Here is a 19,511-nt window from a genome sequence, read left to right on the forward strand (position 1 = left end):
CATAGAACTGAAGGCCCCAGCAAGTAAGCAGGTTCACATCCCATCTCCCTGCAGCTCTCAGAGGATAGTGGGCAGCGAACCAACACAGAAGGTGTATCCCAGCAGGTGCCAACTGTAACATGGATGGAAGACTAGAGGATGCTAGCTTGACCTAGTCTTTTTAGAGAATTATTAACATTTTCAGGGAATGCAGTCAAGTGGTGAATAAAATGAAAAACAAAGCTCTTATCTGGCTCCATGATTCACTTGTTCCTGAAAACACTGAAGGTAAAAGGTGATATGTAGATAATTCGCCCATACAACAACTTACTGGGCACTGACCCTCAAAGAGACCATAACAGGGGATTAAAGAAACACAGGTGTGAGATTTCATTTACAAAATGGCCTGAGTATATTCTAGTAGATAAAAAGACATGGGGCTTTTTTTTTAAAAAAAGGAAGCAGTTAAACCTCAACTCTAAGTGTTTTCAGTGAGAACTCTAAAGTGGTATTTGCTTTTCTAGTGAAACACACTCAAATTAAAAACATTATAAAAATTCAAATTTGCGTATTTTTATATTTTTGTATTGTTTGCCTTAGTGCTTTTCTAATAAGGGCATGACTTACCAAAAATACCCAAAATATGAATACTATGAGTTTGTATAAAAACAGTTCAGTGAGTCTGAAATGAACCGTAGGTATATCTTGACAATAAAGTACCTATTTGGCAGAGAAAAACCATGTTAGGCCCATAAAAAAGGTTCCCATTTTCATAATGGCATAAATAAGCCAACACAGAGCCACAGATGATTAATTATCTGATAGGTAAAAATTTATCACCCCTAAAACTCCAAAGTTTGTATCAAATATAATTCATTTATTTGAAAAAGCAGTGTGCATGTAACTGTAAGTAAATGTGGGGGGAGCAAATGGGAAGGAAGCATATAGATGAGTTTGTCCTTGCTGTGAACTGCATAAGAGTTGAGGAGAGAGTGGCTAAAGAAAAAGCCACAAAATAAAGAAAACTCATAGAAGAACAATTGATCTTTTGTTGTTGTTGTTTAACAATTACTTCCTGGAGAGGTGGGGTAAACGGGGGAGGAGGTGGGAGCAGGGAGGACTCTGGGAGAAAGGTGGAGAGACAAAGGAAACAAGCATGGAATGGGGATGTTGGAGCAGGGCAGGGGTGGGGTGGAGAATGGAGCCTGGCCCACACTGGCTGTCACGAAGGGAAGGAGAGAAGGCAAACATTGCAATCATTCCAGCACCCCACACTTTTCACCCCAATTCAGCAACAAAGAAGTAAAAGCTGCTTGCATTACAGTATTCTCCCAAGAGACTAGAGCAAGGAGGTTTTACTTTGCACTTACCCTGCAGTCATCTCTTATGTGGGATTCGTTCACTGTCTATATAATAACTTAGCTTAAAAGAAGTATTTTCCCTCCAGGAAGCTGTTCAGAAGACTTGCTGGCCACAGATGTCTCCTATAAAAACTGGTCCCCAATTTGAGTTCAATAAGCAAGAGACTCTTTTAAAAAGATAGCTGCTTCCCTAGGCGGGTGTCTGCACTTTCCTGACAGAACAATACTAACCATTTCTCAAATCTAAGCGGAAGGCCTGCCACATACACTGCAATTCCAACTTCATAAATGTAGTGGCTTCTTAGGATAAAGACCTAAGGACCTCTGACAGGGACATACTAGGCCAATGTGTCACTCTGTCATGAAAGCGGCAGCCAGTCTGTCTTAAAATTCAAGTATCAGGCTCTGAAGCCTTCTCTTACCTGACTTTTTGCCTCTCAACCTTTCCAAAGGATGGGCTGAGGAAGGTGGTATGTGGCAAAGCATTCTGAGGGGATGGAAAGGTCCCTTTCAGGAATGAGGCATTACTGCTCCCAAAGAGCCAGAATTGAAAACACACGAAAGGCAGGCACCTCTCTCCCTTTACTCCCAAGTCTAATATAGGTGTACTCTGCCTTGGGAGTCCTAGTAAGTAGCAGGAAAGAAAAGTCTGGAGAAAAAAAGCATTAGGGATACATGACAATCCCGGGAAAGCAAGTTCACTTCACAGAGTAGGAAAGTAAAACTCCTGGGGATACTCCATGCTGCAGGGAACAAGACCACTCTTACAAAGGCCCATCACGCTCCTCCATCCACTTCACTGCTCAGTGTACATTTGGAGGGGAGCTCACCAGGCCTTCCCGCAGGTGTCGACAGTATCAACAAAAAACCTCTTCACCAACCTCACCCACCCTAATACTCACTCTATTTATTGCAGCCAAAGAGATTTAGGAGCTGCTGAGAAGAAAGAAAAAAAAAAGGACAGGGCTGTTGCTCTCAAACATGTCCTTCCAGAGAATCTAAAGCCACTGGCATGCCTTTGGGGCTACACTCTTTCTGGGGGAGCACCAGACCTCACTCAGTATCCTCCACTGACAGACATGGTGGGGTGCCACAGTCCTACTGTTTGGCCATATGGACAGTCAACTCTGTGGGGCAGAATACAGCACCACAGTCCACAAGCACAGGTCCCAGATCAGCCAAACTACAGCTGGCAACCCCTCCATCACTCCAGGTCTACAGTCGGCAACCCTACCATCATCCTAGGTCTACAGCAAGCAACCCCTCCATCACCCCAGGTCTACAGCCGGCAACCCCTCCATCACCCCAGGTCTACAGCCGGCAATCCCACCATCACCCCAGGTCTACAGCTGGCAACCCCTCCATCACCCCAGGTCTACAGCTGGCAAACCCTCCATCACCCCAGGTCTACAGCCGGCAACCCCTCCATCACCCCAGGTCTACAGCCGGCACCCCTCCATCACCCCAGGTCTATAGCCGGCAACCCCTCCATCACCCCAGGTCTACAGCCGGCAACCCCTCCATCACCCCAGGTCTACAGCCGGCAACCCCTCCATCACTCCAGGTCTATAGCCGGCAACCCCTCCATCACCCCAGGTCTACAGCCGGCAACCCCTCCATCACCCCAGGTCTATAGCCGGCAACCCCTCCATCACCCCAGGTCTACAGCCAGCAACCCCTCCATCACTCCAGGTCTATAGCCGGCAACCCCTCCATCACCCCAGGGGTACAGCCAGCAACCCCTCCATCACCCCAGGTCTACAGCCGGCAACCCCTCCATCACCCCAGGGGTACAGCCAGCAACCCCTCCATCACTCCAGGTCTATAGCCGGCAACCCCTCCATCACCCCAGGTCTACAGCCAGCAACCCCTCCATCACCCCAGGTCTACAGCCGGCAATCCCACCATCACCCCAGGTCTACAGCCGGCACCCCTCCACCCCAGGTCTACAGCTGGCACCCCTCCATCACACCCCAGGTCTACAGCTGGCACCCCTCCATCACATCCCAGGTCTATAACCGGCAACCCCACCATCACCCCAGGTCTACAGCCGGCACCCCTCCATCACCCCAGGTCTACAGCCGGCAATCCCACCATCACCCCAGGTCTACAGCCGGCACCCCTCCACCCCAGGTCTACAGCTGGCACCCCTCCATCACACCCCAGGTCTACAGCTGGCACCCCTCCATCACATCCCAGGTCTATAACCGGCAACCCCACCATCACCCCAGGTCTACAGCCAGCACTCCTCTATCACCCTAGGTCTACAGCCGGCACTCCTCCATCACCCCAGGTCTACAGCCGGCACTCCTCTATCACCCTAGGTCTACAGCTGGCACCCCTCCATCACCCCAGGTCTACAGCCGGCAACCCCACCATCACCCCCCCAGGTCTACAGGCGGCAACCCCACCATCACCCCAGGTCTACAGCCAGCAACCCCACCATCACCCCAGATCTATAGCTGGCAACCCCACCATCACCCCAAGTTTACAGCCGGCAACCCCACCATCAACCCAGATCTACAGCTCAGAACCCCACCATCAACCCAGGTAGGCTTCCACTAAGTTTAGGGGCATACCATGTGTGGGGCACACCATTCTAGTCTAGCCAGTGACAGACAAGTGTTAGTAATGGTTGGCTGGTCAATTAATTTCCTTTTGCTGGTCATGTTACAGGGCTGGACTGTGGGGATGGGGAGCTCATTAGGAATCTGAAGTACTACTGATACAAGTCTCCATCAGTAGCTTCTCCCTGCTTGTAATCATGGTTAGAAATGAAAATTCATGATCAAAAATTTCCCAGGACCTTTCTGACTCTAGCCACATCCAGAAATTAAAGATTTCAGCTCCTACTTCTTTCTAATGCTTACCAATTCACTGTGGTCCTGCTGCTACTATCCACTCCCTTCTCTGACCCTACCTTGAGCACACTGCCTTGGGGCATCAACTCCAGGTATTACCACCCAGCTTTCTCTGTCTTAACCTGAGTCAGTGGATACATCACAAACACTCCACCATTGATATCTGTGAAATGCAGAAAAGCCAACCAGCAGAGAGCCTTGAAGACCTATCAAAGGGCCAACCAAAGGCTGGCTTGTTCCAATCAATGGCTTTGCTGAGAACAGTATGACTGGGCGAGGCAGTTACCTATGGGGGCTATATCAGGCAACCATGTGACAACCAATTAGATACCTTAAATCTGACTGAAGGCCAGGAATCTGAAACCTTGGGCTTGGTTCTAGGCTTGACTTGGATTTTCCTCAAGCTCAGTCTGCCTGATGATCTGTACTGAAGGAGGACAAAACTGAACAAAGAGACTGACAGCTGCCCATTCACTACATGGTGCCTGAAAGGCAGACAGGACTGGGGTTTGGAGAACACCCAGAGAGAGAGGAGAAGGAGTTATATCTCTAGGTGGCTAATGCAAGAAATCTTAGGGGTAGAGTGTTAAGAACTGGTATAACAATTTTTCTTCTTTCCTTTTGGGACTAAATCCCAACATCTTTATAATCTTCTTTGGGTACTTGGATACTACCCCAGGGAAACAATCCTAACATTACAACTATTTTGTAGGGAAGCTCTTACCGTCAGGAACCTCATCTGGCCTCTTCCTCTTCTCATACACAACAATGATCACCACAAGGATGATAATTTCAGCCAGAATTCCCAAGAAAGGCCAGAGTGGGGCCAGGTGGCTCCGTACCCTGAGGATGGTGACAACGGAGGCAGAACCAATAGAGTTGGTAGCATTACATTCATACTCGCCAGGGTCTTCTGTGATTTGAAGGTTCATAATGCTCAACTCGGTGTAATTTTCCTTATTGATGATGATGAAGCGGCCAGAAGTATTGACAAGCTCCTGTAGAAAAAGTGAGAGCACACAAAGGTCAGAGTAAATGGGCCAGTGCCCAAGAGAGGGTGCTGCTGCTCTCCATTCTTATCAGGGCACTGGCTGGAATGAAGAAGCAGTGTCTGGTACCATCTTTGTCTAAGAAACTCTGAGCACTTCACTAATGACTTCCCTTTAATATCAACAACAACAACAACTCAACAAACTTCTGGTACAAGTCTCCTCTGCTGTTGGTCCTCTGGACTTCTCCAACCTCCATGCAGTGAGTAGAGACCCTACTGCCTATAGATCCAAAAAAGAGCAACAATCTAGTAAATGCTGCTTCAACACCAGACAAGAAACAGTAGCAGGAAGAGGATAAGGGGAGTAGGGCTGTGATCCCCATTGTCAGACCTGTCTGATGACTTCAGAGTCAGCACATATATTTTGCGCTTGTTAAGTTCTAAAAAGTTTCCTTAAATTTCCTCCACAGTAATGCTAAGAACTCCCTCCTAGTCAGAGTGGGGGGAATTCATAACTTCCCTTTCCTTCAGGACTACAGGTTTAGAGGAAAGGTTATTCAATCAATCAACAAATACTTACTAATGTACACTGCATGTGTCATATCCTACTAAGGAGAAGGTGATATAGACAGGGAGAAGTATGATATAAAAATGAATAAGGAGCTTAGCCTCAAGCAGGAACTGACATCCAAAGGGATGACTAGTTACAGGAATGTGTTACAAAGCACCAAAGGAGTCTGTATGCAGTGTTGGGGGCACTGGTTGAGTGAGTGGCCACTGCCAGAAAGAGTCAGAGAAAGATTCTCAGAAGAGCCAACATTTGCACTAGATGGCGGAGAAGGAGAGTTGATAAAGCAGGGAGAAGTACTCCAGTCAGAGATCTGTACGTCTGCGAAGGCAGAGGTGTGAGAGTGCAAAAGCTGGGGTTTGAGTGCAGCTAGGATGGCTTGCAGCAGGGAAAAAATGGACTTGTGTGTCTTCACCCTGCAACAACTAACACATAACCAAAAATAGAGAAAAATGGGAAAGATTATCCCCAAAATGATTCCAGGTATAGCAGCAGTCCCCAACCTTTTTAGCACCAGGGACCAGTTTCATGGAAGACAATTTTTCCAGGGACAGGGGCGGGGAGGGTTTTGGGATGATTCAAGCACATTACATTTATTGTGCAGTCAGACTTCTCAGCTAATGATGATCTGTATTTGCAGCTGCTCCCCAGCACTAGCATCACCACCTCAGCTCCACCTCAGATCATCAGGCATTAGGTTCTCATAAGGAGCGCATAACCCAGATTCCTCACATGTGCAGTTTATAAGTAGGATTAGCAATACGAGAATCTAATGCTGCTGCTGATCTGACAGGAGGCAGAGCTCAGGCGGTAATGCCAGTGATGAGGAGCAGCTATAAATACAGATGAAGCTTCACTCACTCACCTCCTGCTGTGAGGCCTGGTTCCTAGTAGGCCACAGACCAGGACCAGTCTGTGGCCCAGAGCTTAAGGATTGCAGAGATATAGCATACAACTGTGTCTGCATTTGAGTGTGGGTATGTCTGAAATGGGAAACTTACAGCCTTCAAAAGAGCTATTCAGTGATGCTTCAAGCTTCATCTTTCAAGAAATGAAAATACCCACTGAGTAATTTCAACCGACTTTGGCTAAAGCTCAAGGACTGTCCTCCTCCCTAGTGACCAGTAGAGAGAAATAGGCATTCCCTCACCACAGCCTTAGAAAACTCAATGTCTTGTTGAACTTTCAAGGGCCTACCCTGAAAATACTCAACTCAGCATCTTCACCTCTCTACTCCTCATCCTGATTCCCCTTATTAACGGGTCTCTGAAATCTAGCCATCATTGTTGATGTCAGAGTTATTAACACCACTTGACACTGTATTATCAAGAGGTCATGAAGTGGGAAGAATGGACTTGAAATAAAAAAAATGAGATACAACCCTGTTTTGCCATTAAGTCACTTTAGTAACTATGGAACCTTTCCAAAGAAGCTGGATTAAGGCCCTTTCTGATTCTGAAGACTGATAATCAAAGAGGACGCAAGTAATGCGAGGAATATACAATACCCTCTTCTCACAGAAAAGGTAACTGGTCAAAATCATTAAATTAGAGAGGAAGTAAGAAAGAGTCTAAGGCATTGACTCTTTAAAACACCATCAGAAATCATCCCAGAGATCGGAAAAGATGTTCTGTTTGAACGTTTCTGGAGCAAATACTGTCAGATTCCCAATGTCTAAGGCTGTCCCTGGGCCTCCTCATATTGCCCCAACTCCTCATCAGTATTTTCCATGTTCTACAAATATACTACAATTGCCCTTAATACCATGTCTTCCCAGAAAAACAAGACAGGCGCTCTAAGACCACTTCAAGAATAATATTTTCCTTAGGATAAATAAACTAGAATAATAGCAAAAGTTTAAGATGTGGCTTAGTTCTTTCAGCATCCTATCCTGAAGGTAAGCAATCTAACCCTTACCAGACAGATAGCTTTAACAAATTATGTACAGGGATTTCATGCTGGACAGACTGTCCATGACCTCCAAATTCACAGTGTAAACCATTTATGACTCTAGAAACAGTGATCCAAGCCATGCACACATCTGAGGATATAGCTGTTACAGCAACTGGACCAGATGTCTGGGCCTGCCCAGGAGAAACTCCAGCAACCCCCTGAGACCCAGGGCTGCCTCCTACTCACCATGGGCATACCGTTCTCCTTCTTGCGCCATATCCACTCTGGGTGAGGGTAACCAACTGACTTGCAGTACATCGTGGCATCCTGCCCTTCATTCTTGTTCTCACTCCGTTTATGGCCAGTGATGTCAGGAGCAGCTGTGAAAAAGTGTTAGACACTGTTACTATGGAAGCCTACTCTAACAGGATACTAAGGCCCCACCCACTGGCTCAGAGCCCTGCTTCTAATGTAGTCAGTCTTGGCTACATTAGAATATGGCCCGCCCTTATATTCAGCTTTGAGAAAGAGTATTTCAGGTCAGAACAGGGTAATGGGACCAACTCCATTCCCTATTCCCACCCACCAAAGCAGCCCAAGTAGATATCAGGATTACTAATATGTGAGCTTCTAATGTAGGTGTTCTCCACCTACTAGAAAAGAACACAGGCCCAACTGCCCTAAATTAAGCTTTCCTTTAAAGAAAATGCAAACATAGGCTATTATCATCCCCTCTATCAATTTAGGTTTTTCCTAAAACACCTGAACTAACAATGCTTATGCATCGTGTCAAATGCCACACATTCCCTTAAGGAAATGAGAGATCCTAAAATCAAACAACTATAATCAAATCCTATTACAAGGTAAGCAAAAACAACAAATGCTTGGAGAAGCTACTTGACGAACAACAATGAATAAGCCTCTCCCAGGGAAGAGGGAATCCAGCAAACTGGCCTTCCCAAGGGGAAGAAAGGAATGAACAGGAAATTCAACCTGTGTCCCAAGAGCTTTTATACACAGTTTACAGAATCTGCCTGTATCCCTGATTTGCAACAACCTCAATGAACCCAACATAGGGGGATTTCTAGGGGATTTCTAGGCCTAGAGGCCTTTGGTCTCCTCTGCTGTTAGGGATAACTTAGGAAGGACTAAATAGCTCCTGTAGTCTAAAAATCAGTTAAGTGTTAATGATCTAAGAAGCCTGAGATGGAGGCTAACTCTCTGAACTTAGCCTTCTATTATCTCAACTATATTTTCCACCAATGCTTCACCATTTACAGTAATCAGAAAACAATAAAACTCAAAGCAGGCCAGACGTCACTTTGTTGACAAGATGAGAAAGTGAACTGATACACCTTGGTCTAAATGTCAGGTGTGCTGGTTCTTTAATTATTTGTGCTTCCATGCTATACCCATTATCAAATGGAAATAATTCTTGCCCCTGCTAACCTCCCAGTGTTCTTGGATAAATAAGATGTCAAAACATTCACTTTGAGACTATAAAAACCTGTAAAATTGTATTATATCATGGGCTAACCCCATGTGCCACCTTTAACTGGCTTGGCTTTTCTTGGCTTATAGTACTCACAAACTGGTCTTACATTCATTCTCCACAGGCACCTGGACAAGAGAGTGGAATGGGCAAGTCCCAAGTTGTCTCTGTAACCAGTTCCTGCCAAACCAAGGCCAGCTCAGTGCCACTCAGTGTGAAGTGCTTTCCAGATAGGATGTTATAAAGGAATGTCTTTTTGTTTTTCAAGGGAAAATTCCTTACTACAGAAGGAAGTGGTCGGGCTGGCTCTATCCTGTTCCCACTTAGTCATGTCTCAGGCTTACTGTTCTGCCTCGTCACCCTTCCTCAGAGCCTTCTTCAGAAGTCAGAAAATATCCAGCACTTCAAGGAATGAGCTCCACAGCCATGCAGCAACCACAACAGCCTCATGCAAGAGGCAGAGGGCACAAAAAGCAGAGGAGCTGCCACATGTTGCCTCCAGCTGTGTTTCATTCATCTGACAAACGTCTGCTGAGCACCCACTACTTGCCAAATAAGCCACAGAGAGGTTGGGCAAGACTTTTCTGACAAGGTGAATTTTAGTCACACATTATTTGTGGGAAGAACATTCCAGGTAGAGGGAAAAACAAAGGCCTTGAGGCAGTATTGTGCTTATGTACAAGGAACAGCAAAGAGGAGTTTGGCTGGAACACAGTAAGGAGGAGAAGATAGCAGATGAAATCAGGGAGACTGGGGTCCCAGATCAAAGAGGAATTTGTAGGCCACTGTGATAACTCTGGCATTTTGCTGCATCTGTTGGGAAGCCACTGAGGAATACTAAGTGCAGGTATCAAATGACTTGCATGTTTTAACAGCTCCCTGTGGTTACTATGTGGACAACAATTACAGAGAGATAACAGTGTATGCAAGACCAATAAGGAGGCTATGGGAGTAATCCAGGCAATGGAGAGTGTGGTTTGGAAGAGGGCAGTACAGTGGAAGTGGGGAGAAATGGTGAGATTCTGGATATATTCTGTAGGTTGAGTTAATGTATTTGTTAACGGATTGAATGTGGACTGTGACAGAAAAAGGAATAAAGGATAACTCCAAGGTTTTGGTCTGAGTAACTGGAAGAATGAGTTACCAGTTACTAAGATGAGGAAGACTGCAGAAGAATCAGGGTGGTTTTTTGTTTGCTTTTTGGTTTGGTTTTGTTTTGGTTTTTTTTAGGGAATAGAGAAATAGTGGTTGTAAAAACCAGGAGTTCAATGTTTAGAACATGTTAAGTTTAAGGCAATCATTTAATATCCAAGTGAAGTTGCCAAGTAGGCAGTTGAATTATCAAGTCTGGAGCTCAGGGAAGTGGTCTAGGATGGAGATAGAAACTTCAGAAATTAGTCCAAACCACACTCTCCGTTGCCTGGATTACTCCCATAGCCTCCTTATTGGTCTTGCATACACTGTTGTCTCTCTGTAATTGTTGTCCACATAGTAACCACAGGGAGCTGTTAAAACATGCAAGTTTTATATGTGGTACGTTTTTGCATTCTCATTCTCCTTTGCCCCGTAGAGAACATCCACTCTGGGTCATTTATTTGACTAACTGCAACAGCACTCTGAATTTGGTACTATCAGCTTTTGCTTTGGGGACACATCCCCAAGATTATACATTAGAACCACATAGAAGGCTAAGAGTTGACCAGCCTGAGTGAGAGTGAGACCCTGTCTCTAGTAAAAATAGAAAAAATTAGCCAGGTGTGGTGGTACACACCTGTAGTCCCAGTTACACAGGAGGCTGAGGCAGGAGAATCACTGGAGCCCAGGAGTTTGAGGTTGAGCTAGGCTGATGCCACAGCACTCTAGCCTGGCTAACAGTGAGACTTTGTCTCAAAAAAAAAAGGCTAAAAGTTGAGTTGACATATAGCCCTATAACCTCTAAAGTCACTATCCTGAAAGGACCCAGACTTAAAGATCAGGACCTGGGAAAGGAGTAGGGATGGTCTTCACTCTTGCCTTGGTGTGCAGGAGGAGAATACACTTCCCCTTTCTTTCTTTCTTTTTTTTTTTAGACAGAGTCTCACTTTGTTGCCCAGGCTAGAGTGAGTGCCGTGGCGTCAGCCTGGCTCACAGCAACCTCAATCTCTGGGGCTCAGCGATCCTCATGCCTCAGCCTCTCGAGTAGCTGGGACTACAGGCATGCGCCACCATGCCCGGCTAATTTTTTGTATATATATTTTTAGTTGGTCAATTAATTTATTTCTATTTTTGGTAAAGACGGGGTCTCGCTCAGGCTGGTTTCGAACTCCTGACCTTGAGCAATCCGCCCGCCTCGGCCTCCCAAAGTGCTAGGATTACAGGCGTGAGCCACCACGCCCGGTGCTTCCCCTTTCTATTCCTCTATTGTGGTATTACATGGAGGCTTCTACTATCGATGAGAACATGGCCTTAAAGGTTACTTATTAGCTTAGCTAACCACCAATCATTTTTTTGGCCATGTTTACACAGTATAGTCCTAAAAGAAATAATTTCCAATGGTTAGATCTCTTGTTGCTTTCTTCTCATCTTACCAAAGACTGAATGTAGCTTACGACCATCTCCTCTATCTAATATACTCAAACAATAATGCCCTGATTATTTATCCTTGAGATGATGGAAACATTACTAGTATACTAGGCAGAGAAAAAATGAATCCAAGCCACAACACTCTACCACTATAGGGAGTCATTATAACAACTATCACTTTAGCCTTTGGATCAATGAAAAGTTTGTCACTTCTATCTTTTATGGTTGCTATTCAATTAGAATACCTGTTCCTGCCACTTGCTGAACAGGGCAGTGGACTCACAGCAAGGAAGGTAACCAGGCTCTCAGAGCACCTGTCAGCAGTGGTCAGAGAGGAGGCCCCTTAGGGCTAAACCACCTATGGTGGTTTAGAAATAGTCCTGCCAGTCCACAAATCCTCCCCTTCTTCAAGAGGTGGTGCCTAATCCCCCCTCCTGAGTGTGGGCTTGATATATAATAATGTTTTGTGATCCTGAATGTCTCAAAGTAAGTGTCACTTATGACAAGTAACTCAGCTGACAGTAAAACTGCTGACCCCTCAAAAGTGATAAGCGTATGTATGGTAGACTGAGGTGGTAACACCTGCTGTGGCCAGGCACACCGAAGACCTGACAAGAAAGTAAAGCAAAAGGTGGCTGAGATAATGGCTTACAGACACTCCTACGGATGGCCATAAAAAAATCACTAAAAAAATCCTGACCATGGCCATGATGCCTACAAAAGTTCTGCCAGTAAGAACTCTGAGGCCTCTTTTTCATAGGCAGCTACTGCTGAAAGCTCTACTGGGAAGAGGGCAACGGCTCCTCCCCTACCCACCCTTGCCAGCATTTCAGGAGAAATCCAGAATCGCTGGGTTCATCAGTCAGTGCACTGGTCTCTTGAGCTACTCACTGGGGTTCAGTGGCTCGTTCCCCTTCTCTATTACTATCTTTGAGTGCTGAATATATTTACATGATTGTTGGTGTGCGAAAGCCTCACAATAAACCACAAATTCAAAAGCATTTACTTGGCCACTGAATCATTATAAAACCTCCAGGCACCCTGGTCAGAGTTAACACAATTATGCTAACTCAAACCCGACACAAGACTGCTGGACTTAATGACTCCCTTCTAACAAATAAAATAAAGCAGAAGAGTAAAGGTGTGTAACTTTGGAAACTAGTTCACAAAAGGTACTGCAGCTTTTTTCTTATTCTCTCTCTTTGTCTCATTACACACTCTGGGGAAGGTCAGCTATCATGCTAGGGGACAAACAGCCTACAGCCTATGTAACAAGAAACTACTCCTACTGTCTATAGCCACGTGAGTGAGCCACCTTGGGAGCACATTCGCCAGACCTCGTCAAGCCTTCAGATGACTACAGCACCAGCCAACAGCTTGACTGAAATCTCAGGAAAGATCTCCAGCCAGGAGACCCCACTAAGCTGCTGCCTAATTCCTCACCCACAAAAACTGTCAGCCGATAAGTGTTGTTTTAAGCCGCTAAGTTTTGGGGTAATTTATTATGCAGCAATAGGTAACAAATATACCAACCAAAGAAACATACATCACTCCATTTTTATAAACTGGAAAATTCGAGTTTGCAAAAGTTATTTAATATCTAATGGTAAGCCAGGCGCTGTGGCTCAAGGTCAAGAGTTCAAAACCAGCCCGAGCAAGAGTGAGATCCTGTCTCTACTATAAATAGAAAGAAATTAATTGGCCAACTAATATATATAGAAAAAATTAGCCGGGCATGGTGGCGCATGCCTATAGTCCCAGCTACTCGGGAGGCTGAGGCAGTAGGATAGCTTGAGCCCAGGAGTTTGAGGTTGCTGTGAGCTAGGCTGACGCCACGGCACTCACTCTAGCCTGGGCAACAAAGCGAGACTCTGTCACCAAAAAAAAAAAAAAAATCATCTAATGATAAAGCTAGAATCCAAATTAAGGGCTGTCCCCGAATCCACAGGCCATGCTTTTTGTATTTTACCATACTGAGCGGAAAATAAATCAAACTAGAACAGGGCTCAAAAAATAAAAATATATAAGATGCATTACTAGTAACTGCATAGCAAACTGCCCAAATGTTATCTTTACTTGTAGACGTACCAGAACACCCTAGAGGTGGGACTGATTGATCTGCCAGGCTTTAACTGTTCCATATAGTATAATGTAAAAAGCAGAGCTTTGGACTTGAAAACAGAAAAATCTGGACTCCATCAAGGTTCTATTACTCACCACCTGAGTAATCTAAGGCAGATCATTTAAAATACTTTGAGATTCAGTATTCACTTTTGTAAAATGGGGATAATAAGTATTTCATAGAGGTCTTATAAGGATTAAACTACATCTCTATACTTATCTAGCACATGGTTGGTGCTCAGGGTCAAAAATAAACATTTAAACTGAGCTACTTAGAGAAAGAAGAGGCTAAGGCTTGGACTCTAAGAAATCAAAAAGATGCTGATTATTATGTGCCTTCCCACTTGCTGATATGAGCAGGACTTTTGTTTGTAACTCTAACAAGATTTAATCAAGTCAGATAAATTATATGATTAATGACCTATTTAGTGCCTTATCTTATATGGGCTTGCCATTTAATAAGGGACTGCTTCACCCGGTCCTGCTGGTCTAACAGCAGGTCTGGAGAGTCTGACCAAGCCTTCATATCATGAAGGAGACAGAGAAAGTACCTCTTACTTCCCTTTACCCTTTCAGCAGGGCACAGACTAAGTGGCAAGAGTGAAGGGTAGAAGGAACAAAGGAACAAAGAGACCCTTAGAAGAGATCACTGACCCACTTGGGAATTAACTCACTCTGTAGCCTTGTTAGTCACCATTTTCTAATCACATTAGTTAATGGATATCCTTTCAGTATCCTAATAAATAGCAGTGCAAAGGTCCCAAAATAGTCTTAGTTACCCATCAGCACCTGACCCAATTTCATTATCCAGGCAGTCCTGGTCTTTGGCTAAGGACAGACACGTTCCTCAGTAGCCTCTGTTGCCCAACCTGCCTGCAGTGAGAACAAAGCATCCAGCTTCTCTGCAAGGCTAGAGGCTATAGAAACTCAGGCCATGGAAGCATGTTCAGATGTAGCCGATGTCAAATAAAGTTAACGGAATAGACCTGAGAAAAGGGACAGAGGGTACCACTAGAAAGATGAGCTTGGAAATCATTTACTTCCATAACCAACCTCTCATCTGTGTCCATATGAGGGAACAACATATTGCCGGTACCAAGGAACCTTACCCACTTCGGTACGGCACTCACCGGCCACGAAACCTTGCCCACAACCGGCACTCACAGTCCGCACAACAGTTTGTGCTGTGCATTGACGACAAATCCGTTTTGCTCTCGTGTGATGAGGAAAGCTTTAAAGCACTGAAAGCTTGCTTTACTTTACAGGCAGCTTTACTTGTAATGTAAATCAGAATAGTTAATATATACATACATGTTTTCATTATGTTATTTTTAAATGTTCACAATTTTATTTTGATAAATGAAAAATTAGAAAAGTCGTATCACAGCTGTCGGCTAAAGTCGACACTCGGCTGTGCGCCTTCATATCATGGCTGTCAGCTAAAGTCACTGTGCCCATTCATCTGTGGCTATCGACCATAGTCTACGCTCACCCCGAAGTGGTTACAGATCAACTCTGTCATCCTACTTCATCATACGCTTGAGGAAGCTGAGGCCCAGGGAAGGGAAGTGTCTGGTCAGAGTCACAAAGAGTTTAATGACAGGGGCAAGATTAGAACTCATTTCTTCTAACTCTCAATCCAAGGGTTTTTGATTGTTATATATTGAATGCAGCAGCATAGCTTAGTGCTTTAGGAGCACAGGCTCTGGCGCTAGAGAGCCTAGGTGAGAACCCTAGCTCCACCAGTAAACTCTGCCACATTGGGCCAGTCATTTAATTCCCCTAAGCCTCAATTTTCTCACCTGGGAAGTGCAGATAATAATAGCATTTTTCTCATAGAGTTGTGAAGACTAAAGGAAAGGAGAGGAACAAGTAATAAACCTAGCATAGTGCCTGGAACATAGTAAGTGAGCAATAATGTTAGCCATTCTTATTAAGGAAGGTCAGGGTAGCACCCAGATAAGAAGAAAAGAAAGAGTAGATGCAGTTATTTGGGCTGAGGCTGATGTTCAAAATGCTCTAGAAGCTTTAAGATACTAATTTTATGTCTTTAAAGATTTCTCAAGTAGCGGCAATTCTGAGTCAAAACCAGGGTGCTTTGACATCATCCAAATCAGCTCTGACCTAAAGGATGTCACAATCCCTAAGTGTCCTCACCTGTAAACTAGCTGCCTTTCCTGCCTATCAGACAAAGCAAGGACTGTGAATGCTGTGCATGCTGAAAGTGCTGTACAAATGTAATATGTGTATTATTACTCTTAGCATTGATATTCATCATCATCACCACACAGTCGATCTCGGCCAGTTTGGATTTTAATATGTCACTTGTAAGGCACTGTGATAGAGCAGGAAACAGGAAAACAAGGCAAGGCCACTTGCAGAAATCCTAACATGTAGTACTAATATTCAAATGTAAAGAAAGCTAAGAAGTAGAGCAGAGAAAAACAAAATCAGTTGTGGGTCTCATAGCAACCAAAAAATAGAAACTCATTTGAAATGTCCAGTGAGTAGGGAGAGATGGCCTTATTAAGACACTGGGTCTCTAAAGCTTTCTGGGGCTGGGATGTACCTCTCACGGGAGATACATTTATCCCATAGAGTTTGCTGCTGAGGATTTGATGACTACCAAAATTTTTTTCTAAGAACAATAACAAAACTAAAACTCCTTATTTTTTATATTAATCAAAATGGTTGAGGGATAAAGACAGTGTTTGTTTAGGAGGTATGAGAGGGATTTTCTTTTCTTACTTTGAAAATGATATAGAAATTTCTATTTATTTTATTTATTTATTTATTTATTTTGCTTTTTTTTGAGACAGAGTCTCGCTCTGTTGCCCTGGATACAGTGCTGTGGCGTCATCATAGCTTACAGCAACCTCAAACTCCTGGGCTCAAGTGATCCTCCTGCCTCAGCCTCCCAAGTACCTGGGACTACAGGTGTGCACCACAACACCCAGCTAATTTTCTATTTTTAGTAGAGACAGTATCTTGCTCTTGCTCAGGCTAGTCTGAAACTCCTGAGCTTAAGCAAACCTCCAGCCTTGGCCTCCCAGAGTGCTAGGATTACAGGCATGAGCCACTGCGCCTGACCTAATTTGCTTTTTTATGAGTACATTTTTAAATTTTAAAACAGAAAGGAAGGGGAAGAGAGTGGAACAACAGAGTGAAAAGTTGAAAAATTACAGGGACAGAAAATTTCAACACCTATTCATTCACAAATTCTCTGTGATAATAAAGTGTGCGGTTTCTGGAAGCCACAGGCTCTAAAGAATCAGAAGGCTGTGGAAAAGATGCCCTTCCTAGTGTGGACTATATAGTAAGTGGATCCCAGTGAGGCTAGGCTTGGGGCAGAGGTCCCACTAAAGCCTAGTCACTGCTGTTCCCCCGCTCCTGCCAGCCCTGCTCCATCTTCCTCCTCCTCATCTGCTCAGATTGCCTGCCAAATACCTAAGGAATGCAATCCTTAATAGTATCTTCCTGTTTACACTGTGCCTCATTCTCGTCCTTTGGGAAAAAGAGAGGAGAAAAGACCCTACTTCACATGCAAGGCCTCCCCCACTACATGTGGATACTAACAGCCTCAAAACTCCTTTCTTGACAGCGATCTAGAGACGAGGGTTAAAAGCATGGGCACCTCGAGGCACACATCCCTCCCTGATTCCTGCAGCCTTCTTTTCTTTTGTACACACAGGTAACTCAAGATACGATATTGTGACAGATAATGCCCAGTCCTTCATTCCCCACAGTGCTGAGGCCAAATACCACCCCAGAGATGTTCTGAAAGGCAGGAAAAGCCAAATGGGGAAGAAAATGGCTGAGGATAGAAGAGATGCTGAAGAAATATATATTTATGGTCTGGATTACATTCCCCTGAAGTGTGGATTCAGTTAAAGCCACAAATAACAAAGATTCTCAGATTCCTTTAAGCTAAAAGGTCACTTACATTCCCTGAATCTCTCTGTTCTCAAGTACAACCACCTCTTACCACTCTATTACTCAGCAGATTTTTAAATCACTACAGCTATAAAAAGAAAACTGTCTCTTATCTCCACCCTACAGGCATTAAGGAAATAAAATGAGAGTTTATATGAACATGCTTTGGAATTAACACATACACATGCACCACTCTAAATGCAAGGCAGTTTTTCTATCCCGACCACAATTGGAAGTGATCCTAGAATATAATCCTGGGCCTACGGCAAATCTCTTTATTAGAAAAAGCCAAATGTTCATATTTACCAGACACAACTATCCACAACCTGAAAGACAAGACATTAAGCATTTAGCTGTTTTCTATCCAGGTGTTGGGGGGAGGAGAGAAAGACTAGAATTCCTTACAAATTTTCTTGAGAAACAAACAATATATCTGTCCGAGGTAGTCACAGAATATGCTTTAGGATTTTTGAAAAACAAAATTCTCTCAAGGTCTACTTTAAAACCAAGATACCATCACCACCTGTCCCATCTTCTTCACGGGGCTGTTAGTACAATAAAAATGCAACAGTGCACAGTAATCATCTTAAATATGATGCCATGTAAGTTGTAATTTCCTCTGAAAACACACCTGGCCTGCAACCTTCTATTCTCTGACCCTCCCGACCACTTCTTCAAATCTGCTAAGAAGAATATGAAGAAAAGATGCCTCTAGGGCCACTGAACCCCATCTTCTCAAGTAGCCAAACAAATGGAAAAACCAATTGTTTCCACTCCTGAAAGTGCTGTTTGGAAATCATTAACTCCAAATCAGTGACGAGTGTAGTTAGTCAGTAGTGCAATTGTATGTAATTATCCCTTAGGCTTGGAGAGGACAATTAACGAGACACCCCACTCTTCCCCTCCCCTCACTCATCCTGTCCCTGTGCACTTGGACCCTGTGCCAAAGGCTCAGCCAGCCAGGAATGTTGCAGGGCCTCAAGGATCCTATAGAGTACAAGTCTACCCCATAAAGCTCAGCTCACCTCGGCTGGCTTAGAGAAAATGTTTTCCCACACCCTTTATCCTCATGTTGAACAAATGTGGCACTTCTTCAAAAACAGAGAGAAACCCAGATATCTCTATGAAAAGCCACTGAAGAAATCAAATGCCAGGTTCTCTGGCCTGTTGTGACCTGTAACTATCCTGCCTGACTCAACCTCTTCAGGCATTTAGAATTAAATCCGGTAGCTGGAGGAGGCCATGGTCATCCTACAACAACTCACAAGTTAGGGCTAAGTCACCAAGATATTACTTTCTTTCTAAAAATTCTAAAACTTTTAATCTTTCAAATATTTTAAGAAGACCAAAAGACCTATTATATAAGCCCTTTCTTTCATCTAAATTTATCCTTCTAGCTTCTAGAGATGACCCTACAGATTTAAAGAACAAGTCTATGTCCTTCCTAAGCAAAATGAAAAAAACTGAAAATAAAAAACATCAACTCTTCAGTCTGAGTTCAAACAGTAGCCCTTCCTTCCCGTGGTCATTTTATGACAGTGGAAAAAACACAGGATTGAGACTCAAGACCTAGGTTCTAGACTAGCTCTGCCAGGAACTCACTATGTGACATAGGGCTAGCTAGTGGTTTCACTTTTCTGGGTCTTAGGTACTTCTTCGAAATAACATAAGAAAGTTAAAATTAATGATATTAGGTAGCTCCAATTTTTATAGTTCTATTTGCCCTTTTTGAAACTGTCTGCTACAGCCT

At 44.1% G+C, this 19,511-nt stretch overlaps 1 protein-coding gene across 4 annotated transcripts in view; it reads right to left on the reverse strand.

Moving 5' to 3' along the window:
- Positions 1-19,511, reverse strand: part of NPTN (neuroplastin) — a 69,977-nt gene that overhangs the window by 6,212 nt on the left and 44,254 nt on the right. For all 4 annotated transcript variants that reach the window (XR_012919799.1, XR_012919800.1, XM_012748218.2 and 1 more), the window contains 2 exons: positions 7,900-8,033; positions 4,926-5,199 (listed from right to left, as the gene is read on the reverse strand). Coding sequence is in view for 2 of the 4 variants with exons in the window: in XM_012748218.2 (XP_012603672.1) it covers positions 4,926-5,199; positions 7,900-8,033 (408 nt within the window). In the remaining 2 variants the exon portion in view is untranslated. The remainder of the gene's footprint in view (positions 1-4,925; positions 5,200-7,899; positions 8,034-19,511) is intronic.

This window comes from Microcebus murinus, chromosome 6 (assembly GCF_040939455.1).
Source record: "Microcebus murinus isolate Inina chromosome 6, M.murinus_Inina_mat1.0, whole genome shotgun sequence".
Classification (NCBI taxonomy): Eukaryota; Metazoa; Chordata; class Mammalia; order Primates; family Cheirogaleidae; genus Microcebus; species Microcebus murinus.